This window comes from Leptonychotes weddellii, chromosome 10 (assembly GCF_054177405.1).
Source record: "Leptonychotes weddellii isolate Sample4059 chromosome 10, ASM5417740v2, whole genome shotgun sequence".
NCBI lineage: Eukaryota > Metazoa > Chordata > Mammalia > Carnivora > Phocidae > Leptonychotes > Leptonychotes weddellii.
Window position 1 is genome coordinate 4438227 of NC_138378.1, and position 27240 is coordinate 4465466.

Sequence of the window (27240 nt, forward strand, 5' to 3'; positions counted from 1 at the left end):
CAGTAAAAAGCAACTTGTGGATTATACTGGCTATACACAAGTTGATGTTAAACTCTGCAATAGTGGTTTCAGTGGAATGATGGGGCAGAAGCTAATAAGAGGATCCAAAGTGCATGCAGGATGGGTAAACAGAGACACTGAGTATGCACAATTACAACAATCTTGTAATTAAAGAATAACTTTTTATTGAGCGAGTACTATGGGCTGGGCACGGGAGATATCACTTGGTGATACTTTCAGATGAGGTTTCTCCTCTCATAGAACTTATAGGACAGTGGTGGGAACAGACAATAAATAGGTAAATAGACACATGATTATAGATTTTAATACTTACTGTAGAGACATCAAACCACTGAGAGCTGATAGTGATGGAAGTGGTAATCTGAGATAGGGTGGTAGGAAAAACCTCTCAGATAAAGTGAGAAGATCTGACCGTGTGAATACTGGGAAAGAAGAAAACATTTCAAAAAGAGGAAACAGGAAGTGCAAAGGCCCTGAGGTAGGAGAGAACAGGTGTTTGGAAAGGGCCGTGGCTGCAGTGTAGTAAGAGAGGAAAAAGTGATAAAAATGACAGTGAAGTTTCTGGTTATTATTCTCAGGGCAACAGGAAGTCATTAAAGATTTTTAAAGAAAAATAACATGATCCAATTGATATTCTCAAAATAAGACTATTTGGAGAGTAGTGAGGGGTGTGAGCTGGTTTTAACAACAGGAACAAACAAGACTTGCATATGGATTAAAAGTGAAGTATAAAGATGAGGGAGGATTCAAAGATGCCTCCGGGATTTGAGGTCTGATGGGATGGGCAGTAAAGGGAAGATAACAGGTACCGTTTCCTAAAAGGCTAACAAATGAACACAGATCCAATGTCAGAATGCTTTTCAGTTGGAAGTCATGTGTCTAGGATCAATGGAAGGAACTAGAGTAGATCAAGACTTTGGATAGAGAGGGAAAGAAAGGCTCAATTCAGACAGCCAGGTTCCACCACAAATAGGAATCGATGAACTCTAGAGCGAGGAGGAAACACCCTTGGATGAGTGGAGTAAGACATCTTTCCTGTCATCCCTTCAAAAACACACCCAGAGGGCCAATCCACGTGAGGCCTGAGAAACAAAGCCGTAAAGGACTCAGGCTAGGGCAAGGCCCAGGCAAACACCTGTCAAATCAGGCAGGATGGAGGACAGAGCACACTGTTCCAGGTGGCAAGCTGGCGAAACAGAGGACAAAGTCATGTGGTTCAGAGAGAGCTTCCATAAGGAGAAAACAATGTGACTGACATCTTATGAGATGGGCCAGAAATCAGCAGGTATACTCAGCAGTAAGCATGCTCAGGCAGCTGAACTGTGCATGAAAAGAGAAGACAACGGACAAGTGCAGAGGCTGTGAGAGCGTAAGCCATCACCCAGGCCCCGAGCCCCAGGCTTGGGGTGAAGGCCGCAGAAGGCCGTAGAACGGACTGCTGGCATGGATGCAGACCAAAACTAAAAACGACCATTTGGGTTTGTCCTGTGAGTGATCAGGAATCAGAGTGGTAGTGAGGACTGGATTCGGGTGCCTGGAGGAAAACCTGCAGAGCAGGATCTGGTGAACTCTTTCTGTAAAAGGGGCACACAGCAGATGTTGTCAGTTCTGCATGCCACAGTCTCTTGTCACTTTTGCTGCTGTAGCATGGAAGCAGCCGGAAACAGTATGTCAAGGAACAGGATTGGGCTCCTGGGTCCTAAGTTTGCTGACCCTGATCTAGAGCCTCAAATTATTCATAAAACTTCAATTAAACAGTAGCTGGAATGCAATTCAAAAAACGCCATGCAGGGGCGCCTGGGTGGCTCAGTCAGTTAAGCATCTGCCTTTGGCTCGGGTCATGATCCTGGGGTCCTGGGATCGAGCTCTGCGTCGGGCTCCCTGCTCTGTGGGGAGCCTGCTTCTCCCTCTCCCTCCCTCTTTTTCTGTCTCTCATGAATAAATAAATAAAAATCTTTAAAAAATTGCTATGCATACAAGTGGATAAGTCATTGTGATCAGCAATCAAGACAAAAGACAATGAAGAGAAACAGGTCACCTGGAGGATGGACTGGTTATCAGACTTCTTTAACTTTTGTCATGAAAATTTTCACTCACAAAAGTAGAATCCATTAACCAACTCCGATAATCATCCACTTTCCACTATGTTTTTGTCATTAAAAATGAACTTGGGGGTTGGGAGGGGAAAACAAAAGGGACTCGAAAATAACTATGCCTAATACATTTAAGAAAACAAAAACCCAGGGGCGCCTGGCCGGCTCAGTGGGTAGACCATGTGACTCTTGATCTCGGGGTCATGAGTTTGAGCCCCATGTTGGGTATAGAGATGACTTAAAATAAATAAATTAAATTAAAAGCAAAACCAAAACGCAGACTAACAATTTCAGCAGAGAAAAGGAAACTAAAAACTTAATGGCTACAGTAGACCTTTGGGAAAATAACAACAGAAATCAAGAACTTAATGGTTCTTTAAGTAGGTTTAAAATCAGATTAGAATTAGATGAGGAAAGTGATTAATGAACTGGATGAGGGGCTAGGAAAAATACCTATACTGAAGCATGAGAAAAAAAATGATGGGAAATACAGAGGAGTAGGAGACACAGAAATGAAAACCTTCTGCACTGCAGTCACAGCAGCCTGGGAGTGCCAGGGGAAAATGGAACAAAAGCAATACTGAAGAGATAATGGTGGAGAATTTTCCAACTTGAAAGACATCAAACCACAGGTTCCAGAAATACTATGAACCCAAGCAGGATAAATACAATGAAAACCTCACCTGGAACATCAAAGTAAGACTGCTGAAACCCAAAGACGAAAGGAAACTTTGAAGGCGCTCAGAGGAGGAAAATGACACATTCGCATCAGGAGAGAAACAAGACTGACCAGTCAATGAAAGCAGAGGGGCTCTAAGAACATGGGTGCATAGTTTCAAAGGTCTGAAAGATAGTAACTGAAAACCAAGAATTCTATATTCAGTGAAAACAAACCTCACACATGATTATGATCTGCTAGAATTAAAAACAACCATTGGTGAGGATGTGCAGCACTCGGACCTCTCCTACTGCTGGTGGGGAGGGAGGAGTAGGTGCGACCGCTTAGGAAGACAATGGTTTCTCTAATAGTTAAACACGCTTTTATTTATTTATTTATTTATTTATAGTTTTCAAAAAGATTTTATTTATTTGAGGGAGAGAGAGTGAGTGAATGTGAGAGACAGAGAGCATGAGCTGGGGGAGGAGCAGAGGGAGAGGGAGAAGCAGACTCCTTGCTGAGCAGGGAGCCCGATGCGGGGCTCAATCCCAGGACTCCTGGATCATGACCCAAGCCGAAGGCAGATGCTTAACCGACTGAGCCACCCAGGCGCCCCTCAACATGTTTTTAAACCTCTCATGGTAGCCAGCATCCAAGACGGCCCCAAGGGTCCTCTCCTGGCACCGATGTCCTTGGGCAGTCCACTCTCACAGTGAACAGGGTAGATCTGCGTAACCAAGAGGACACTATGGAAATGACAGTGAGGTCATAAAGACACAGTGGCTTCTATCTTGGGCTCTTATGGACTCCTCATTCTGAAGAGGATGGCTCTCATGCTGTGAGGACACTCAAGTAGTCCTGTGGAGAGGTCTCTATGGCAAGAGCCAGAATCACCTCACTAAGCTGCTCCTGAATTCCTGATGCCTAAAAACTGTGAGAGATAATACATGTTCATTGTGTTTTTACGCTGTTAAATCTAAGGGTAATCTGTTACACAAAGTTAGGTAACAAATATGCCTATTAACCAGAAATTCTACCCTCAGGTATATATATACTCAAAGAATAACACATGTATATGTCCACAAAAAGAACTGTATATGAATATGCAGAGCATCTTTATTCATAAGGGCTCACAACTGGACTCCATTTAAATGTCCATCAATAGGACACTGGAGAAACAAATTGTGGCATATTCTCACAACAGAAAGCTAGTCAACAATAAGAAGGAACAAACTACTGATAAATGCAAAAACATGGATAAATCTCAGTAACTGTTTTGAGCAAAGGAAGGCAGCATACATGAGTACATATAATGTGACTCATGTAAATGAAGTTTCAACACACACATGTCCTCTCTGGTGACAGAAGTCAGAATGTTGGTTAGGCCACTGAGGCGGGTGGGTGCACGAGGGACGCAGCTCTGAGAGGCAATGGAGGTGTTCTGGGTCTTGATGGCCCTTAAACAAGCACAAGGTAAACATTCTCGGAGCCGCACGTGTTATTGCATGTAAATAAAAGCTCAATAATAAAAAGAGATAAAATTAAGACATTTTCAGATAGACAACCCTGCACCAGAAGCATATACTAAAGGAAATACAAAATGGTGTTCTTCAGAACCAAGTAAATTATCCCAGATGGAAGGTGAGAAATGCAGGCAGGAATGTAAAGCACTGGGGAGAGTAAACATATGGAGGAAATCAACAGAAATGTTCACTGTGTAACAATAATGAATGTCCTGTGAGAGCTCGAATTAAAATACACTGTAAGAGCATAAAAGGCAGGAAGCAGAGAAATTAGATTTGAGAACCTTGCATTGTTGGAATGTGGTAAAAGTAATTTATATTAGACTCAAATAAGTCGAGGATGCATAAGATCATTTCTAGAGTAAACACTTAAAGAATAATAAAAGAATGTATAATTACCAAGATAACAACAGGGAGAAACACAGCATTACAAACAAAATTCAATCTAAAAGAATGCAGGACAGGGTAAATAAAAAACAAAGTGTAAATCTGTAGGTTTAAACATAAAGACATCAGTAATTATATGAAAAGTAAAATAAATACTCCAATTAAAAGTCCAGTTGGGGAGTTCTGAGTCCAGTCGTGGTGGTGGTAGCCTGCACTGGAAAAACCCTCATAAACTAGTCAAGAGGAAAGCCAGTGCTCCTGGCTGGGGGACGACATGCAAGGCTCCCAGTGTATCTGGAAACAGAGAGGGGAGGCCTGGGAAGGAAGGAGCTGCAGAGGAGGGAGCCTTCAATCTATCCATACACTCATCTCGAATCCACAGCTGACGCCTAAGCCGCACACACATGGGGAGAGATGCCAAGGAGAGCAACAACTGGAAGGCTGAAGAAAAAGAGATTTTAGCTGCTGCCAACTTGAGGAAAGAGTTGGAAATTTGAATCCTGCCAACTTACAGGGCCCAGGGAACACCCTGAATGATTATCGAGAGAGACAATACCTTAGAAGTAAAGACAATATCCTGGGAATAAGGATGTGCCACGAGGCTAAAGGCAACACTCCAAAAGAACCATCTTAACAAAGTGTAAAAGCAAGCTTCCTTATTTAACTTTCTGCTAAAACAAAATTCAGCACTCCTCAACTGAAGATAAGAGAATCTAAAATCTCTGCAACCTATCTTCTGCAGTGTCCAGTATACAATAAAAAATACTACATAGGCAAAGAAATGTGACCCAAGGTCAAGAGAAAAAGAGTAAACAGCAATAGATCCTGAGCTGATCCAGATGTTGGCATTAGCAGACATACATTTTAAAAGAAGCTATTATAAATATAATCAGGACTTAAAGAAAAAGAGTCATATTGAGTGAACAGATGGGGAATCGAAGCATGTAAAATATAAAAAAGGAATCATATGGAATTCTAGAATTAAGGATAGTATCTGAGTGAAAAAAATATACTAGATGTACTTAAGAGACAGAAAAAATGAGCAACTGAACTTAAAGACAGATCAATAGACATAACCTGATCCTAAGAACAGAGGGGAAAAGATGGAAACCCCCCCTCTCCCCAGAAACTCTAGGATTCAGTCATCTGTTAGATAGTATCTAACAGATTAGTATATGTACAATTGGAATCCCACAGGCAGAGTGAAAGAATAGGGTAAATGATACATTTAAAGAAATAATGGCTGTTATGTCCCAAATAATCAAATTTCTGATCCAAGAAACTCTGATCCATTGAAAGTAGAGTACATTACCTAGCTATTAGAGTAAATTGCTGAAAACAGAAGACAGCAGACCTTTTTTTTTAAAAGATTTTATTTATGTATTTTAGAGAGAGAGAGAAAGAGGGAGAGAAGGAGGGAGGGAGGAAGAGAGAGCACCTGCAAGTGGAGGGAGGAACAGATGGGGAGGGAAAAGGAGGGGGAAAGAATCTCAAGCAGACTCCCTGCTGAGCACGGAGCCTGATGTGGGGCTCCATCCCATGACCCTGAGATCATGACCTGAGCGGAAACCAAGAGTGGGACGCTTAACCGACTGCACCACCCAGGTGCCCTAAAAGATAGCAGATCTTAAAAGCAGCCAAATAAAAAGATCCATCATATATAGGGTAACAATACTAAGCATGATTAGAGGCCCCTCAGCAGAAACCATGGGCCAAAATGTAATGGAATAACATATTTAAAATCCTGAAAGAAAAACCTGTACATGGAATCCCCAGGACTTACAACTGGGAGTTTGTACCTTCTGACCACCTTTAGCCGTTTCGACTATGTAACGTGCAACATGGTCCTATAGTTACTAACACTCTCTTGCATATTTGAAAGTTGTTCAGCGAGTAACTTAAAAGTTCTCATCTCAAGAAAAAAAGCTTTTGTAGCTATGTGTGGTGATAGGTGTTAACTAAACTTATTGTGATCATTTCACAATATGCACAAATATTAAATCATTGTGGTGTACGATGACAACAAGATCAGCCCAGAAATCTGTTCTCTAGCAAAAATATCCTTCAGATGTGAGAATGCAGTATGGACGTGACATTTTCTGATAAACAAAAACTGAGGGAAACTGTCACCAGTAGCTTGGAATACATGAAATACTACGAAAAGTTCTTTAGGCCAAAGGAAAATGACATCCAGTGAAAACTCACTTCTACAGGAGGGAATGAAGAGCAATGGGAATAGTATTATGTGTGTAAAATAAAAAGAAATTATTTTTGCTCTTCCTCCTTGTTTTCCTGCAGTGAATAATTCCTTAATCTCAAAGTTGCCACTCGGTGGGCCATTCAGGTGGAGAGGCAGAGTGGCCCAGAGAGAGGTATCAAAGGCCGGCCAAAGTGAGGCGCCTCTGTTTAGGGAGAGTAAGGTGGCCTGGGCTCTCAGAGCCTGTGGAAGGTGAAGAAGGCACCAACAATACAATGTTACCATGTTTTACACCAAATAGCCAGTTGTCTTTTAATGACTTTAGGGTTTAAAAAAGCCAGTTGTTTTGTAATGCCTTTCTTTGCAGTAAAATAACCATCATTAAAAATAAATTTTTTTAAAACAGCCTCCAATTTAGAGAAAACTTATAAGCACAGAATTTATTTATCCTGAACCATGCAACCATGTTACTGAACCATAAGCTGCCTCATTACCTCTGAAGGTTAGTGGACATTTCCTAACAGCCAGAACATTCTCCTACATGAGCAGAACAAGATCATAAAAATAATGAAATTAACACTGACACATTACTACCATGTATTTCTCAGAACCCATTTGAGTTTCACCAATTGTCCCACTGATAGCCTTTTTGCTAAAACATCCAGTTCTAAATCACATGCTGTATTTAGTTGTCATGACTCTTTAGTCTCCTTTAATCTGGATCAGTTTCTTAGTCTTTTCCCTCGACTTTTTCGACTTTTGAAGATGACAAGCCTGATGTTTTGTAAAATGTTATTCTCAGTTTGAGTTTCTCTGATGTTGACTCATGACTGGATCCATCAAGGACGATTACACTTGTGAAGTTCACTTAATGTATTTGTGGTGGCTACAAAATATGCTCACTTTTTTGTCTTTCGATATGCCTCCCTTCAAGAGTGGAGTTTCATTCTGTATGCTGTGCATCTGGGATGGGTAACTCAGTCACCCCCTCTACTGAACAAAAGCCATGGTAGTAATTCCTAAATACATTACAGAAGATACTGCAGACTCCTCCCTGCTCTCCTCTTGGATTGCTTGCCCTGGGGAAAGTTAGCTGCCTTGTGAGGACATCCAAGCAGCCCTATGGAGAGGCTCACATGGTAAAGATCTGAGGAACTGAGGCCTCCAGCCAACAGCTATGTGAGTGTACCAACCTGGAAGCAGATCCTTCAGCCCCAGCCAAGCCTTCACTTGACTGCAGCCCCAACTGCCACCTTGACTGCAACACCGTGAGAGCCAGAGTGAGAACCATTACGAGCTAAGCCACTCAGATTCCTGGTCCACAGAAAGAGTGGATAATGTCTGCTGTTGCCAGAGGCTAAGCACTGGGATGATTTCTTAACAATATATAACTAATACAATCATCTACCACATTACTAGAAAAAAGGAGAAAACCAGGTTATCATCTAAATAGATACAGAAAGGGGCACCTGGGTGGCATAGTCGGTTGAGTGTCTCTTGGTTTCGGCTCAGGTCATAATCTCAGGGTCATGAGATTGAGCCCCCCATTGGGATCCGTGCTCACCCTGGAGTCTGCTTAAGAGTCTCTCTCCCTCTGGCCCTCAAACCACCCCCCACCTGTGCTTTCTCTAAAATAAATAAAATTAAAAAAAAAGATGCAGAAAAATGTTTTAAATTCAAGACCCATTCTTAATAAAAACTCCCAGCAAACTATAAATAGAAGGAAACTTCCTCATCTTAATAATGGACAACCTACAACTAATACCAAACTTAACAGTATAATGTTGAATGACTTTCCAATAAGATTGGAAAAAGGCAAGGGTGTTGGTCACTACTTTATTCAATACGGTACTGGAAATCCTAACCCGTGCAACAAGGTATGGAGAAAAAAATAAAAGGAAAGGATGCACACTGTCTTTACTTTCAGACAACATAATGATGTATGTAGAAAATCCCAAGGAATCCACAAGATAACTCCTAGAATAAATGAATTTAAATAGGATTAAAGTATATAAGGTCAATATACAAAAATCAGCAGTATTTCTATAGACAGGTAATACATAATTGTAAATAAAATGAAAAAATACAATTCCATTAACAATAGTTTAAAAAATATTAATATTAAAAAAATTTAACAGAAATACTTTTAAGACTCCCCCACCTAAACCCACAGAACAATGAAGAGAGCCATTAAAGGAGGCTGAAGTAAGCGGAGAGAGACCATTCTAGTGCACAGCCCAGAAGACTCAATATTATAATTTTTTTTTCAATATTATAATTTCGACTAAGGTGCCAAGGCTATTCAGTGCGGAAAAGAAAGTCTTTCAACAAATGATGTTGGGACAACTGTATAATCACATGGGAGCATAATGCACCTTACCTCTGCCTCACACAATACAGAAAAATTAATTTGAGACAGATCAAAGAACTAAATGTAAAGCTAAAACTATGAAGAAAACATAGAAGAATGTTGTGGAGACTTTGGGACAGGCAGAACTTTCCCAGAGAGGACCAAAAAAGACAAAATTGACAGCATGGAATTCAATAAAATTAAAACTTCTCTTCTCAGAAGGTATCATTCAGGAAATGAAAAGGGAAACCACACAATGGAAGAAAATATATGTGGTAAATATACCTGACAAAAGAGCTATATTTGTTGTACAGTGGTACTATAAAGAATTTCTACCAATCTTTAAAAAATAAGACAGACTCCAAATGAAAATGGGCAAAAGACTTGAAGAGTGACTTCATGAAAGATATGAGTGACAAAAAAGCACACGCAAAGATTCTTAACATTATCAGTCATCTGGGAAATGCAGATTAAAAGCACAATGAGATACCATTTTGTATCCACTAGGACAAGTGAAGTTAAAAAGACAGACAAATATTGGTGAGAATGTAGAACTGGAATTCTACACATCATAGTAGGAGGGTAAAATGATACAACCGCTTTGGACAGCTGTCTGGAAACTTCTTATGACATTATATATCCACTTATTCTACAAACTAGAAATTCTAAACCTAGTTATTTACCCAAAAGGAAATGAAGACCTTTGTCCATAAGAAGACTTATAAAAGAAAGTTCACAGTATCTATATTCACAATAGCCAAAAGCTGAAAATGACCTGGATATCCATAACCAGAAGAGATAAATTGTGATTTATTCATACAAGAGAACATCATTCACCAATTAAAAAGCCGAGGGGGGCGGTTAACTATAGTACAGGCAACAACAAGGTTGAAACTCCAAAACATTGTTTTATGGAGAAGAAACTAGACACCATCTATTTCAGTTATGTGAAATTCAAGAGCAGGCAAATTAATCTGTAGTGATTGAGATCACCACAGTGGTTGCTTATGGGGAGTGGGACTCATCGAAGGAACTTTCTGAGGTGAGGGAAATTTCTGGATTTTAATTAGGGTGTTGGTTATATGGAGTATATTTTATCTGAATCAAATCATAAGCTGCTTACAAGAGGCCCACCTTAAATATAAGATACAGAAGGGTTGAAAAACAAAAGGAGAAAATATGCACCATGCAAATACCAACAAAGGAAATAGTGTTGTTATATTAATAATAGACAAATCAGACTTCAAGGCAAAATGCACCCTAGAACTTAAAGAGTACATTTCAGAATGCTTGAAGGTTTGCATTATTAGTAAGATATAAAATTCTAAATTTGTAGGTACTTCATGTAGCTGCAGCACTGATAAAACGAAACTGAACGAAAAGAGTAAACAGATACATAACCACGGCGGGGATTCTAACCCACTTCTCTCGGTAACTGATGGATTCAGGTGGACCAAAAGAACTAACAAGGAACAGAAAGAATGAACAACGTGATCAATAAACTTGACCTAATTCCATTCACAGAACAGGTGCACAGTATACAAAAACTTTTCAAACATGGAATATTTGCCAAAATTGACATATACTGGGACACATAGTAAACTGTACCATATTTTAAAGGATTTAAATCATGCAAAATATGTTCTGTCACCTCATAATGTCAGTAATCATTAACAAAAAGTTAACTAGGAAACCTCCTTATATTTGAAAACTGAGAAACACACATCTAAATGACACCTGGATCAAGGATGTAATCCTAATAGAAAGTGGAAAATATTCTGAAATGAATGATAATGAAATCATGACATATAAAAACTTGTTGGAATCAGCAAGAGCCATGGTTAAGGTTTTAAAATATAAGGAATACGAGTGAAAATAATAGAGATTGAAAGTCAATGATATAATCATCTATCTCAAGAAGTTAGAAAAGAATAGCACATTGAACAGGACAGAAACAATCAAGATAGGAGCAGAAAATTAATGATTTGGAAAGCAGACATAATGTAGAGCTGATCAGAGGCAAAACTAATGTCAGAAATGCAAAAGGGGGATCAGTTTAGAATCTTATCTTTACACCAACTGGAAAAAGTGTATGATAGTCAAAAACCTTAAAAAAAAAACAACAAACCCCACAAAACCCCACAATCTATCAAAACCAATAAAAGAAGAAATAGAAAATCTGTAAATGAATTATCTTCCAACTATGAAAAGAAATGGACTCCTTAAACTCCATTCCACAAGGACAATTTGAAGCTCAGACAGCATCACTGATGAATTTTACTAGAATTTTTCTTTCACTTAAGAAATAAGAGCAATTTTATACAAACTCTTCCTTGGAACAGTTGCCTAACTTATTGTATAAGGGAAGCAAAACCTGACATCAAACTTGACATATACATTACAAAAGGGATTATTACATTATTACATGACAATCTTACTTCTAAACATACACAAAAATCCTAAAAAATAGCAAACTAAAACCAGTGATTACTAAAAGAGTAACACGTCACAATCTAAGTGGGCTTATTCCATGAAAATTCAACAGTGTAATTTACCATATTAACAGCATAAAAGAGAGTAATTGCATGACTGAGTAGATGTAGAAAAATCTTTTGATAAATCCTACATTTATTCACGTTAAAAAAAAAATCCCAGCAAATGATGAAAAGAAGGGACACTCTGTAAATGTGATGAGGGATATGTTCAAAAAACCTACAGCAAACATTTAATTTAATGGTGTGACAGTGAAAGCTTTCCCACTAAGATTAGAGTAAGATAAGAATACCCAGGACCACATTTCTATTCAACACTGTACCGGAGATCTTACTCAATTCAGTAAGAAAAGAAATAAAAAGTTTAGGATGGGAATTAAATACATTTCAAAACAATACCATGTAGTATATTGATAGCATAAAATTGCTTTGAGACATCAAATGCCTTAGTATAAATCTAATGAAAAATGTGCAAGTCCACTACACAGACAAGTAGGAAAAAATACTGAGAGAAAATAAAGAAGCTTGTCTAATAAATGGAAGAATAATCAATGTTCATATATTAGAAAATTCAGTATCATAAAGATGTCATTTCTTTCCAAACCAATCTATAAATTCAGTGGAACGCCAATCAGAATCAGTAGAGACTGGTGTGTTGGGATATGTAAAAATGGACAAGATGATTTTTAATGTTTATATGGAAATGTAAGCCAAGACATTCTCAAAGAATAACACAGAAGACATATCATTGGACATTAAGACTTATTACAAAGATACAGAGGTAAAGAAACTGTTATACTGGCACAAGGACCCAGAAAAAACGACCAATAGTCTCTTTAAAGGATCAATGACTAAGGGTCCCCCCCAAAAGTGTATTATGAATCTTATAAGATGCAGGAGTAAAACATGACATTAATAGCACAAAGGACGAGAGGGAAAATGAAACTATGCTCTCATAAGGTTCTTACACCATACGTGAAATTGTATATTATTTGAAAGTAGACTGAAAAAGAAATATACTGTAAATCCTAGTGCAACCACTACAATAATAAAACAAGGAAATGGAGCTAACAAGCCAACAGTGAAGATGAAATGGAATCATTAACATGGGCCAAATAGGGAAATATTAGCAAGATGGTAGATTTAAGCCAAACCATATTGACAGTTGTAATAAATAAAAATGCTTTAAATCAGTATTACGTAACATAGCTTTCTGTGGGGAGGACTGAAAGCTAGTGTGACTGAGGAACTGAATTTTTAATTTTAACTTAAATTCAAATGGCCACATGTGGCTTTGGCAACTGTGCTGGACAGCAAAGGTCTCAACACTCCAATTTAAAAGCAGGGACCGTCAGATTAAGTGTAAAAGTAGGACTCATAATGCTGTTTACAAGAAACCTCCTTCAAATACATAGATATAAATAGGTTAAATGTAAATAGATGGGAAAAGATATGCAAACACTAATCAACAGAGAGCTGAAGAGCCTGTATTAATATGAGACAAAGCAGAATTCAGAATCAGGCTGTTACCAGGGAAAAAAGTGTTTCGTGATGGTGAGGGGGTCAAGTTATCAAGAAAAATAACAATGCTACACGTAGAAACACTCAATAAGAGCTTCAAAATACATGAACAAAAATTGATCAAACTACAAAAGAGAAATAGACAAATTCTCAATTAGGGTTGGATTTCAAACATTCCTGTCACTGCAAATGAGAGGGGAAAAATCAGTAAAGGTACAGAAGACACGAAGAGTGCTATTAACCAAGCTGACTAATTTAACATTTATAGAACACATTCTTTTCTCATATACATGGAACATTCACGAAGACCATATCTGAGGCCATGAAACAAATGTCAAACGTAAAAGGTTTGAAATAATAGTGAGTACATTTTCTGACCAGAACAGATTTAAACTAGAAATCAATAATCAAAAAATTTCTGGAAAATCCCTGAATAATTGGAGGTTAGAGAATACTTCTCAACAACCAACAGGTCAAACAAGTCACAAGGGAAATAAATACTCTGAACTAAATGAAAATGAAAATATGGTGTATCAAAATCTGTGGGATTCACTTAAACCAGTACTTAACAGGGAAATTTATAGTTCTAAATGCTCATATAAGGAGGAAAAAAAGGCCCTAAAAAAATCAATATTCTAAACTTCCAGGTTAAAAAGTTTAAAAGAACAAATTAAGCCAAAAAAAGCAAATGAGAGGGGAAAAAACAAAGGTAAAAGCAAAAATCAATGAAATAGAAAATAGAAAAATATTAATGAAATAAACTGGTCCTTTGAGAAGATCATTAAAATTATAAACGTATAGCTAGACAGATCCTAAAGATATTAAAAGGACAATTAAAAAATGTTATGAGTTTTATGCCAATAAATCAAAAAAAGATACAATAGACAAATTCACTGAAAGACACTAACTACCAAAGCTTACTTGGGAAGAAATGAGTATGTCTGTATCTATTAAAGAAATTGAATCTGTAGTTAAAATTTTTCTGACAAAGAAAACTCCTTGCTCAGATGGCTTCATTTGTGTATCATACCAAACCTTTAAGAAATAATACCAATTCCACATAAACTCTTGCAAAAAAGAAGATGAGAAAACACTTCCCGACCTATTTTATGAGGCCCTGATACCAAAACTAGAGAAAGATATCACAGAAAACTACAAGATAATTATCCACTTCATGGAGGCAAAAATCCTTAGCAAAATTTTAATATATCAAACCCAATAATGTATTAAATAATGCATAATGACCAAGTAAAATTTATCCTAGGAGCACATTTGTTTAATATTTTAGTATAGGTTATTTAGTAAATAAAATTCACTATTTTAAGATTAAAAAGAAAAATCATAAGAACAGTTCAAAAGACGTAAAAACAAAATCAAAACAAAAACCACCTGACAGAATTCAACATGATTCTTGATGAAAGATCTCACTGATTTAGGGATAGAGGAGAATATTCTCAACCTGATAGTGGGCACCTATAAAAACCCTAGAGCCTAGCCACCCAACTTAATGGTAAAAGACCTAACCCTTCCCACTCCAAGATTGGGAATAAAGTAAGGACGTCTGCTCTTACCATTTCTCAACAAAGTACTGGAGGTCCCAGCTAATACAACCAGGCAAGTAAAAGCAATAAAAGACATATAGATTGGAAAGGAAGAGGTAAAACTGTTCATCACATTGGATATGATTGTACACCTAAGAAAATCCCAAGGAATCTATGAAAAAGGTGCCTGAACTAACTGAATTTAGAAAGTCACAAGGCCAATACGTAAAAATCAAGTTTATTCTATATATTAGCAACAATTGAAAATTGAAATGAAAAAATTCCATCTACTAATCATAAAATAACATGAAATACCTTGGGATAAGTTTAAAAAATATGTGAAAAGCCTGCACAGTGATAACTGAAAAACTTTGTTGACAGAAATCTGAACTAAATTAGTATAAAGTATACCATGTTTATGGATAAGACGCAATATTGTTGTCAATTCTTCCCAAATTAATCAACAGATTTGCTATATTCCCAATCAAAATTTCAGCTGTTTTTTTTAGAAATTGGACATTGTGATTCTAAAACTTAAACAAAGGACTGAGAAAAGCCAAACAGATCTGCAAAATATAAATAAAATGGGAGGCCATATACTGCCTGATTTTAAGACTTTCTATAAATCTACAGCAATCAGGACTGTTTATTGTATCAGCACACAAACAGATCAATGGAACAGAAATAAACCCATACATACTTATCAGTTTATTTTTGACAAAGGCACCAAGGTAATTTAATAAATGCAGAATTCAACATTAACAAATGTTGCTATAATGACTAGATTGACACATGAAAAAAAATGATCTTTGAATTCCCTCGCATGGTAAACTAAAGCTAGTAGAAATAGGTCATAAACTAAAATTTAAAAGATAAAGCTATAAAAATTCTAAAAGAAAGCATAGGAGAAAATCTTTGTGACACAAAGAACATGGATGACACAAAAAACATGACTACAGAAATAATTGATAAATTGAACTTGATCAAAATTAAATATCTTTGCTCTTCAAAAAATACTGTAAACAGAAGTTTAAGAAGAAAAGTTTTTTAAGAGTGGAAGTTAACTAGTTGGTGGTGTTGAGGGCAGTGAGTAGCATGGGGGACAGCAGGAGCTGTGAGGCAGTAGAACAGGATATGTTGGAGGGGTGACCAGGAGGCTGGTGAGGCAGCAGGGGCCAGGTCCTGGAGATTGCGGGAGGCTCCAACATCATTTACCACAGGGCTGTGTTGGAACGAAACTCTCCTGCCCCCCCCCCCGCCCAAACACTTGTCTTGCACAGGCAGGTCTTCCCCAGCTGTGTTCTGCTCCCCACGTTTCCCATCAGTGCGCTCATCCCCTTCCACAACTCAGCTTCACCTGTGCAAGTCTCAAGTCAACTTCACCAGCCTTTCTCCTTGGGGCCAGGCCCATATTTCCAACCCATGATTTGGACCTCGTCCCCTGCAGAACTCTGTGTCCATTGCTTCTCCTGTCCTAAATTCTGCACTTCTCCCATATTCACGGTCTTCCCTAATGGCCAAACATGTCACACTGGGCAGGGTGGAGGCAAGCATGGGCCCTAAGAGTCATCTGGCCTGGACTTAAATTGGAGCTTTCTTTGGAGAATGGAAACTTAGCCATTCTGCCCCTCCTGCCTCCCTCTGCACATCTGCCCTCCCTCCATCTTTGGGACATGGAAATTAAAACCAGAATGAGGTACTACCATGCACCTTCCAACACAGCTAAAATTATAGACTGTATAAGCCACCCATCTTTCAATATTTAAATGTCAGGGCTTCCAAGTGCTTTACATTTCCACTGTTTCCCTTAGGCATCGGCCATTCCTTTAGGCCTAGGCCAGGCGCCTGTTACATGCTCTCAGAGCACTCATGTTTCTCCTTTGCAGCACAGAAAAAGGTCAAATAAATCATTTCTTGTGCATTAGTTTTAGAATGTTTTTCTTTCCTCCTTGTAGGTAAGGTCCATGAGGGCAGGAACCAAGTTCATCTAAGTTAGGGGCTAGCCAACTTTTTCTGAAAAGGGCCAAATAGCATATATTTTCAGCTTTCTGGGCCATAGGGCCTTTGTCACAAGTATTCAACTCTGCCATTGTAGCTGGACAGCAGGGGAGACAATATGTGAATGAACAAGAGTGACCATGATTTGATAAAGTTTTATTTATTAAAACAGGAGGTGGGCCAAGGTCCAGAGTTTGCTGACTCTTGGCCTAGTCACCAGCACCCAGTCTAGCATCTGGCATGTAGAAGGCACTCAAAGGATAAATAAAGAAGAAAAAGCCCTTGGTTTTGGCAATGAGATGGAAACTGGTACACAGGGAGGGTGGTTTTAGTGGAATGGTGGGAGTGGAATGGAGGCAACAGTGGGTTGAAGAGGGAGCAGCAGTTGAGGAAGGAGTGACTTCTCTTCCAAGAGTGCCACCACTGGATGGCAGGCTTGGGGAATGGTATTATCTTAGTAGAGCAGGGTGAAGAGGAGCATGTTTGCAGGCTGTGACAAGAAGGCAGTGCAGGGGAAGAAAGGGAGAACTGCTGAGGAGGGCCCCTCAGAGCTCAGGTGTGTGAGGAGGTGGTCACAAAGGAGGAAAACACCCGCTGTGGCTGAGAAACAAGACACAAAGAAAAGTGGAAGGAAACTGGGGGAAAACCTCATCTTCCTCTTTCCTGTGAAATGTGAGCCAAGACCACCTGGTTAAGAGGGTGGGACTCAGGTGAGGAACTGCAGTATCTGTCAGATTGGGAGGGCCAGCAGATGGGCACGTGGACACCCCGGACAGGACTGTCACTGTCACTGCCGCTGGAGCTACACCCCTCCCTATTCTCTGGCCATCTCTCAGAGACCACTTTTAACCAAGGAGGTGTTTTCGTCTTTCAGAGTGGTTTTCAACTCTGACCCAGTATGAAAGGTGTTCCTCACTGAGTCACGAGCACTACTTGCTATCACTTCCTGCCATTTCTCTTTCCCAGGCAGGTGGCAGTAGGCAGGCCTTGAGGCAGATGAGGTCATGTATTAAACATGTGCTCATACCCAGTTCTTTCTTGAAGGATATCAAAGGGCATTTTAATTTCAGAAAGTTAGTGGTGGTTTCATCTCCATGCCTTCGAATGTAGATGTTGTAAAATATTGGGCAGACTTTTCTCTCAATGGAAGAAACCATTTGATGGGGGGTGCGCAATAAAAATTGCATAGCAGCTATTTAATTTTCTAAGCCTAACACAGTATTAAAACCTATAAAACACAACTTCTCACAGGGTAAGTATTAATATTACAATATTTAAATACCCTGAAAGTTTTCTTATAGGCAAAAACCTATAGCCAGTCAATTTCACTTATCCAAAGAACCAGACACCTGGGAAAAGCTGACAATTTCAACATTAATGTATTAATTCATTATTACTACTAGTGCAGGAATGTATGAGAAGGGTTCAGAGAAGCAATGGACACAGAGTTCTGCAGGGGACGAGGTCCAAATCATGGCCCGGCCCACAGCACTGTCCTGCGCGTCCACATCTCCATTTGCCAGCCCTTCCAGTCTGACGGATACCCCCTACTTCTCAGGAGAAACTAAAACCATCTAAATATCTTTTAGCTGAATGCCTGAAAGAATAGTGTCAGGACCTGCTTTCTTCTGCTTTATTTCAAGATGTAATGCTGTTCATATTTATAGACTCAAGTATGCTCTACTAAGTAAAACTTTCATTATTTTTATTTTGAAGTGTTCCCCTCACACATCAAAAGATAACTTTCCTACAATACACCACTCCTCACTGTACACTTTCAAGTTCTTCCAGAGATGATGAAAACCACCATCTGTGAATGCACTGGAATGTAAAATGGCGACACCTCCCCACTCCCGTAACACATCTTTTAATTTTTGAAGGACTGCAAATACATGTTTAGATATATGTTCAATAAACTTAATCTCTTACCCTATTGTTGGGTTGATGTTTGGATCAAAACTGTCTTCCACGAACCGCCACACGATACTCGATTTACCTACACCTGTATCCTGAAAAAGAAAGAGATGGGTGAATACAAATAAGTTTACCTGCTTGCAGACAAAGAAAACTACTTTGGGCCTTAAGCTCAAGATTTTAGAAAAATCATCTTATATGCTAATTTTTAGAAGTTAAGGGACCCATAAAGAAGGTTTTCATAAACATTCAGTGGGAGTAATTAGATTTCAAAATGTACTGTAGGACAGGGGTTTGCAGTTTTTAAGGACATGAGAACCTTTTGAAAAACCCAAAGTTTCTGCTTAGTGTGAAAAGTGACACACTCACTTTTTAACATGTATAAGTAAACTATGAACTCTTGAATTACTCCTGAGTAACCCCTGATAAATCACAGCCCCGCCCTATTTGGGCAGGGGGAAGACTAGTTATTGGAATCCTTTTCAGTCTTTAAAGCAGCAACTCAGGCAAAAGAGCATGATTTGAAGGAGCAAAGTTGCCCGGACTAGACAAGAAGCAGAAGCTTCCAACTAGTTTTTGGGGCTTCCTGATTTGAACATCCCCCCCAAGAAAGTAACTCTATGAGAAATGTCACAGGGGGCGCCTGGGTGGCTCAGTTGGTTAGGCGACTGCCTTCGGCTCAGGTCATGATCCTGGAGTCCCAGGATCGAGTCCCGCATCGGGCTCCCTGCTCGGCAGGGAGTCTGCTTCTCCCTCTGACCCTCCCCCCTCTCATGTGCTCTCTCTCTCTCATTCTCTCTCTCAAATAAATAAATAAATAAAATCTTTAAAAAAAAAAAAAAAGAAATGTCACAGGTATCCCACAAGTTCAAAAACTCCAAACAAATGAGAAAGGAGACAAACTCTGCTCGTAAAACCTTAAGACCTGCCATTGGTTTTACTTTGGAAGACTTGGCCAACTTCTAACTAGTACCTTAGTAGGAAACTATTTAGGAACTGCTCTCAACCTAGATGCAATGGAGAGGCAGGGAAGGCTCTTTACCCTCTGGGGGCGGGAAGAGTCCCTGGACTCCAGGAAGGGACGAGGGGGGAGGGTCCCTCCTGCCAGCAAGACCCTCGGGGGTGGGTGGCAAGGTGGGCAGGATGGCCCGGGGCCGGAGGGAGGGTCCCGGGGTAGGTCCTGCACCGAGGCTGGGGGAAGGGGCGCAGAGGACTTGGGCACGCTTGGGTCCCCGGCCTGCCCGGCCTCCCGCAGTCCACCCGCGGCCCGTCCGCCGCCACTCACCCCCAGCAGACACACTTTGAGCTCCCTCAGCGCCATGGCCCGGGAGCCAGGGGCGCGGGCCCGCCGCCGCCCTAAGTTGAGGAGGGAGAGGCCGGGCCCAGCACGAGCATCCCCCGGCGCCGCCGCCGCACGGCTCAGCCCCGGCCGCGGGGCGCGCAGGGGCGGCGGCCGTCCGCTCGCCAGCCCTCGGCCTGGCCTGTCCGCCGCCAGCCGCGCGGGACCCGCCTCAGCAGCCGGGACAGTGCCTTGGCCTCCCGGCTGCCGATGCCGCCGCCATCTTGGGACGCCGGCCGGGTCACCTGACCTCCCCGCCCACCTCGGCAGCCACCTTCGCCGCGAGGGCGGGGCCCGGCCGGCGCCGCGAGGCTCGCGGGGAGGTGCCCGCCCGGGGGGCGGGGGCTCGGAGCATCAGACCCCGCCTCCCGCCCCACCGGCCCCGCCCTCCCGCGAGGACCCCGCCTCCTGGCCCATCCCAAGATGGCGGGTGAGTGGGGTTGGCTCCCTGGGCGCAAAGGCGGCCCCCTCCCCCCCTAGCGGGGACCACTCCTCAAGGCCCGGGGACCCCCGCCCGCCCCTGAGTCCGCCTGCCGCGCCCACTCCTTGTGTGTAACTCCTGTGTGTTTCTTGATTTTCAGAGATCCCTCTGTACTTTGTGGACTTGCATGATGACTTAGACGATTGTAAGTAACAGTTGGGGCGCCCCCGCCCCTCCCTGGGAACCTCTCACAGAATTCTGGGCGTACGGAACGCCAGTGGGGAGCTACAGGCCAGGCCCTCCTTGCTGGGACAGAAGAGCGGGACCCCCAACTGCTTGGATGCACTTGTGGCGGTCCCTCCTCACTGGGCGGGGCGGGCCAAGGATGGGGAGCCCTCCCCTCCTGGGGGAGGATTTTGGTCGTTGTTAGGAAACTTCTGACTTCCGGTCACTTTCTTTCTCTTCCTCCTCATGCTCCCGCGGCGGCCGGGAAGGGGTGGGAGGGCTCGTCCCGAGTCCTGGTGATTCAGGGCGGGAGGAGGCGAGGCCACCTCGGGGTTGGGGAGACTTCCACCTGGGGTCTCCACTTTTTCCCTGGGACTTTTCAGAGTGAGGGGAGTTTTCGGAGTTTGGGAGGTCCGGCCCTCCGTGTGGACTCCTCACGTGTTCTGGCCACAAGCCCAGCCCCATCTCTTACCCCAAGGAGCCCTTGGGGGCGGGCATTCCTAGGCTGGTTCTCCTTCACTTGTCCCTTCCTGCCCTCTCCTTTTCTTTGGGGTCACTTTAAGGACTGCTGGCTGGGCGAAGTGTCATCCTGTAAGTGCAAGTTCGCATTTGTGGTGAATGAAGCATTTCCTTTCCATTCAACAAATGTTTCTTGAGCACCTACTTGTTCTGGGCCAGGCCACGTGCAGCATGCAGCGCCCTAGACCTACAAAGATGAATCAGAAACAGGGACAGCTCTCGAGGGGGTTCACAGTCCAGGGGGAGAGCAGACTGTACACAGAAAATTACCAAACCCTGGGATGCTTACTGGTGAAGGACGCCTGTACGACCATCAAGACAGCTAACGTTAATCAGGGCTTGCTATCCTCTTTCCTTCCCCGTCTGCGGGTTCCTCATCCTAAGAGTTGATGTTTATTGAAAACTTACTGCAGGTCAGGCACAGTTTTAAACTCTTTATAGACCTCTCTTTTAGAAGGAAGCAACATTATTAAAGTAGGATGGCACTGGAAGGGGTAATAAAGCCAGTGGGTAGGAGCACTGGTTCTGGAGTCAGGTGGCCAGAAGGTGAAAGAGGTCCTGTGTGGCTCTTTACTGGCTCTGTGATCTTGGACTAGTCACTGTACCACTCTGAGCCTCAGTGGCCTCATCTGTAAAATGGGCATAATAGTGTTCCACCTCAAACGCTTTCGTGAAGGTTAAATGAATAAAAGGTTTAGTGTGAAGCCGTGTATGTAAACACTCAGTAAACATTAGCTGCCATTATTATTATCAATGTGATCATTATTCATATTTATTTAACACTGTTGAGACAGGTACAGTATAGACCCTGGGTTTACAGAGATAAGTGTTTCAGCCAATAGCCATCCTTGAATGGAAGGAATGTAACATTTCTATTGGTAAACATCAGTGAACTTTTATTAAGGCCCCTTTTATTCATAGATTTGATATTTGGCCTGGCTGGAAAAGCTGATTGCTGGCTGTTTTAGTTATCTAACAGATCACCCCAAAACTTAGTGGCTTAAACCAACAGCATTTTATTATTATTATTTATTATTTTTAAAAGATTTTATTCATTTATTTAGAGAGAGAGAGCACGCATGAGTGGGAGGAGGGACAACGGGAGAGGGAGAGAGAGAATTTCAAGCAGACTGGCACAGAGCACAGAGCACAGAGCCCGAGGCAGGGCTCGATCTCATGACCCTGAGATCATGACCTGAGCCAAAATCAAGAATCAGCCCCTTAACCAACCGAGCCACTGAGGCGCCCCAAAGCCAACAGCATTTTATTATTGCTAACAATTCTGTGGGTTGCCTGGGTGATATAGAAGCTTCATGTGTTTGCAGTTGAACTCTGGGAAGATGAGAAGGTCCAAGGTGGCTTCACACACGGGAGATCTGACGGGACTGTTGCAGGACCTCAGTTCTTGTCCAGATACATTTTCCACTTGGCTTGGTTGGGCTTCTCAAACCATGGTGGCAGTTGGACCTCTTTCCTGGTGGCTAGCTTTCTTCAATCTTTTTTTGTATATATGTACAAAAAGAAAGTAAGAGATTATATAGGAAAAAATAATTGATTTTACTTTGGCCTTGTCTGAACAAGTATTGGGTGTTTGAGACTCATAATAGAGAAGGCCTTAAATGATCTGTAGCAGATGGCTGAAGACTTGCCCCAACAAGGAAGGAAACCACCATTATGGCTCTGAATATACCCATGCCTTAGGATTGCGTCTTTGGGAGTCTCGAGGGGCTTCCTGTTTGAGCAGGGGTGGGGAGCTACGAGGTGCTGTACTTTATGATATAATACAAATAATGACTTTACAATATAATTGATTTAATAGCCATAGTAGGAAGGCCTGTTCCCCACCTCCCCGCCCAAACTCCCTGGTCCCACCTTTACACCTTACTGTGGTGGCATTTGGGAGACATTATTATGCCATGATTGACAGCAAGAACGCTGAGGTCCTGTGACCCACTTTCCTACCTTTAGCTGTGTCATATTAGACAAGCAGATCGATCCCTCACTCATTCTGTTCAATTTCTTCATCTGGAAAATTATATAGGAATAAGAGATGCCTCATAGAACTGATAGGATTAGATGAGATAGTACCCATATAACATTTTAGCTTAGTGCCTGGCATAATGAGTTTTATAGTCAATGAATTTATTATTATTTTTGTCGTCATTACTAGTGCTGGGCTTTCATGTAAGATTTTCTGATTCGGTGTTTATGGCTGCTACTCTGTGAGGTAGGTGAGATTATTCCTATTTTACAAATGATAAAACTGAGAATCAGAGAGGTTAAGTAACTTACCTAGTGTGGCACAGCTCGTAAATGATAGAACTAGCAGTCACACTCTGTTCCTTTTGACTCTTGTTCTTTTTATTCTGCCACCCAGATCAGCCTCACAAATACTCTTAACCTAAAGGTAGGGGCATAGATGTCAGTTTGGGTGATTTTAGGTCTGTCGTCTTCCTTGGGTGTTTTGTGTAAGTGATGTGGTAACTGCTTCATTTAGGCTGTAAGTCGCTTTGGGCAGGGACAGGTCATCCTTTTTATAACCGAATGTCCTGTTTGAGCTAGGTGTTTAATTAATGTTGTTACTCGTAACAATAATGGATTACAAGGCTAGTCTGATTTACTTTGTGATTCTTGATTAAATTTGGCTAACTTAAAAAAAAAGCCTTAATGAATGGATGCCTTGTTTTTTTAAAATCATTCCGAGTCTTCAGGCCATTGCAGCACAGAAAAGATTTAATTTTAGAGAATTAGCTTGCTAAATTCCTTCTCTTGAGAGCAGAAAGTGTGTGGGGTGGCCTGGCATATTGGTCCCCATGGTGGATCGCACTGGAAAGTGGAGCCGTGTGAGTTTGTGCCTACGGGGTCTATGAATTTGCTTACAGCGTGTGCAGCCTGAAGAGGTACTACCCTTGGTAAGGTTTGCTTGGCCAATTAGCATCTAAGTATATGCTGGTGGTAGTTGAAAACAAAAATGAGGGTGATCTATTGTGGATGAAAAGACACCTAAGAGAGTGATCACCAAATACTATGTGGTCATACTTGGGCTCTTAGTTGAACAAGGCAGCTTTAACAAGACATTGTGGAAACAGTGGGGGAAATTGAACTTGGACTGGGTAGTAGATGTTAAGTTAAATGTTAAGAATTATTATGAACTTTGTCAGATGTGATAGTGGTAACACAGTTTTGTTCAAAGGAGAATGGGCTTATCTGCAGGAACAAACAAGCATTTATGGGTGAAATGATTTGACATATGAGGTCTGCTTTCAGATGCTGCAACAAACAATAAACAAGCATAAAGTTGGGAAGAAGGATAAATGGGGAAAAAAGGGCAGAATATTGATACTTGTTGAGGCTAGCTGCTGGGGACATGGGGATTTATTATACTGTTCTCTCTATTTTTGCATGTGCTTGAAAATTTCCATAATACAGATTTTTGAAAAATGAGGTAAAAGTTTCATATGTGATCCAACATCTGTACAAAGATTTGGAGAGCTGAATCCCAGTTCTAAAGTCCCTGTGACATTACTGTAGGGTGCACTTAGCTTCCGAAGACAGACTGGTAGAATATATTAGCATTTAGGGAACAATGTGTTTTCAAATGTTTGGTTTTTAAGAGGTATCTATGGAAGAAGTCGGAAGAGGGCATACTTCTATTGATGAGAAAGCCTAGGTGCCAACCAATGATATCTGAACTTTCATAGAAAATAGGATTAGCTAGGGCAGAGGAATACAGACAGACTCTTTGGACCTTAGTGCTGGAAGGAGCAGGGTATGGTTAAGCTGGAATAAAAGACATCCTCCAGAGCAAAAAGCATTCCATTTCACCTGCCTGCTTTGTTCCAGGTTTGTAAAAATGTTCTGTTCAAGGACCACAGCCAGGCTGTGTGCCCTGAAAGTGGAGAAGCTATATTAATTTGAGCCCAAAACCAAACCACTGAACTTTTTCTCTGAACATAAGATAAACTTGAATCAAAGATTGTCAATTAACAACAACAGCCACAACAACTCCCCCCTCCCCCCCCACCCCCCCCGCCCAGTTAAGTGAACTAGCTTGAGTAGGAATAGGAACTTGAGTATGCTAATACTTGGGAAATGGAAAAAAAATCCAGATATCACACTATTCTCTAAATCAGAGATAGGCACATTTTTTCCCTGTAAAGGATCAGATAGTAAATATTTTAGGCTTTGTGGGCTAGAAGGTCTGATGCAGCCAGTCATGTCTGCTGTTGTAGCGTGGAAGCACCCACAGACCTACATAAATGAATGGGTATGGCTGTTTTCTAATAAAACTTTATTTACAAACACAGGCAGTGGGCTGGATTTGGTCCACGGGCCATAGTTAGCCAACCCTGTTCTAAATCAAACTTGACTTCATTCTATCAAAGCCTCTAAGTTTGTCTGTTACCTGAGCCAACTTTATAGGCTGTCTTTCCCACCAGGTTCAGTTTGAAGAGCTGAGCTTTTTGCTAGCACAACCTCTGTTTTGTTAAGTAATCCTTGACATATTGCTCAAAGTTCGCATCTCATTTTTCCTGTTGGTATGTTGGGGATAAAAACATGTACCTCTGTCATCCCAGCAGGATGAGGTAGCACGGAACAAAAGAGTCAGAGTGGTGGATGTAGAATCAACTTTGCTTCCCCTCTCTCATCATTATAATGCATTTTACTTTTGTTGCTCTCGATTTTCCATTTCCTGTGAGACAAACAGATGAACATCAGAGATTCCCTGAAATTTTCTCTTTTTAAAAAAGAGAGTTTTAAATGGCTTTCTACATCACAAATTAAGATCTTTCTTATTTTATTCTTATTTTTAAATTAACTAATTAATTAGTTATTTTAGGTAGGCTCCACGCCCAATGTGGGGCTTGAACTCATGACCCTGAGATTGATTTCCCTGCTCTACTGACTGAGCCAGCCAGGCACCCCGACAAATTAAGATATCTACCTATCTATCTATCTATTTATTTTTTAAAGATTTTATTTATTTGAGAGAGAGAGCACGAACGGGATTGGGGGGGCAGAGGGAGAGGGAGAAGCAGACTCCGCACTGAGCAGGGAACTGGATGCGGGGCTCAATCCCAGGACCTGTGACATCATGACCTGAGCTGAAGGCAGACGCTTAACTGACTGAGCCCCCCAGGCGCCCCAAAGTAAGGTCTTTTAAACAGAATATTTGGAACAAAACCTAGGTAATAAAAGAAAGTGGTTTTGGCCCTCAAAACACTTAATTTGAGCCCTGATGGGGAAAAAAGTAAGATGAGGGCAAGTGGTTGCTGTCCATGTTTGGAAAGTAATTCATCTAGTAATATCCTTCCAGGTGCCAGCCTGCGGGAGGTGCCGAGGATGGGGGGCTGAAGAAACCCTGGGCTCCACCTCAGGGACACTCTTTTTTTTTTTCTTAAAGATTTTATTTATTTATTTGACAGAGAGAGATAGCAACAGCAGGAACACAAGCAGGGGGAGTGAGAGAGGGAGAAGCAGGCTTCCCGCCAAGCAGGGAGCCCGATGCAGGGCTCGATCCCAGGACCCTGGGATCATGACCTGAGCCGAAGGCAGATGCTTAACGACTGAGCCACCCAGGCGCCCCCACCTCAGGGACACTCTTGCCTGGTGGGGAGGTGCATGCTAGTGGTGGTGCAGAAGGCAGCCCGCTCGAGGGCTCAGGCAGGCAGAGTGGCAAGACAGAGCCACGTGTCTGCCAGGGCTAGGAAGGGAGGTGCCGTTTGAGTTGGGTCAGGCCGAGGAAGGCGAGGGGCATTCTGGGCAGAGGGCCCGTGTGTGCAGAGGTGGACATGTGGTGAAAAGGTTGGGGACTTGGGAACCAGGGGTATACAGGGCCGAGGAGTGGGAGAGACTGCGGAGGTGGGTTGGGGGCCTACCCATGAAGAACAGGAATCTGCCTTCCCAGTCATGGGGTTTAGACTTACCCTGAGAGGTGGTAGGGAGTCCCTAGATGTGTTGCTGGGACTTATGATTTAGGAAGGCAACCCAGGCAGTGGTACAAGAACTGCCATTTAGTTAGGACTGATACTGTGCCAAGG

The 27240-nt window shown here is 41.7% G+C and overlaps 2 protein-coding genes across 4 annotated transcripts in view; one reads left to right on the top strand and one right to left on the bottom strand.

Moving 5' to 3' along the window:
- Positions 1 to 20269, bottom strand: part of RAB22A (RAB22A, member RAS oncogene family) — a 51227-nt gene extending 30958 nt beyond the window's left edge. The window contains exons 1-2 of the mRNA XM_006748395.3: positions 19981 to 20269; positions 18711 to 18790 (exon numbers count right to left, since the gene is read on the bottom strand). Of these exons, the coding sequence (XP_006748458.1) occupies positions 18711 to 18790; positions 19981 to 20016 (116 nt within the window). The 5' untranslated portion in view covers positions 20017 to 20269. The remainder of the gene's footprint in view (positions 1 to 18710; positions 18791 to 19980) is intronic.
- A 159-nt stretch (positions 20270 to 20428) lies between these two features.
- LOC102741653 (serine/threonine-protein phosphatase 4 regulatory subunit 1-like) overlaps positions 20429 to 27240 on the top strand; it is an 81647-nt gene continuing 74835 nt past the window's right edge. For all 3 annotated transcript variants that reach the window (XM_081832527.1, XM_081832528.1, XM_081832530.1), the window contains exons 1-2: positions 20429 to 20464; positions 20616 to 20660. In XM_081832527.1, coding sequence (XP_081688653.1) covers positions 20458 to 20464; positions 20616 to 20660 — 52 coding nt within the window. In that variant the 5' untranslated portion in view covers positions 20429 to 20457. The remainder of the gene's footprint in view (positions 20465 to 20615; positions 20661 to 27240) is intronic.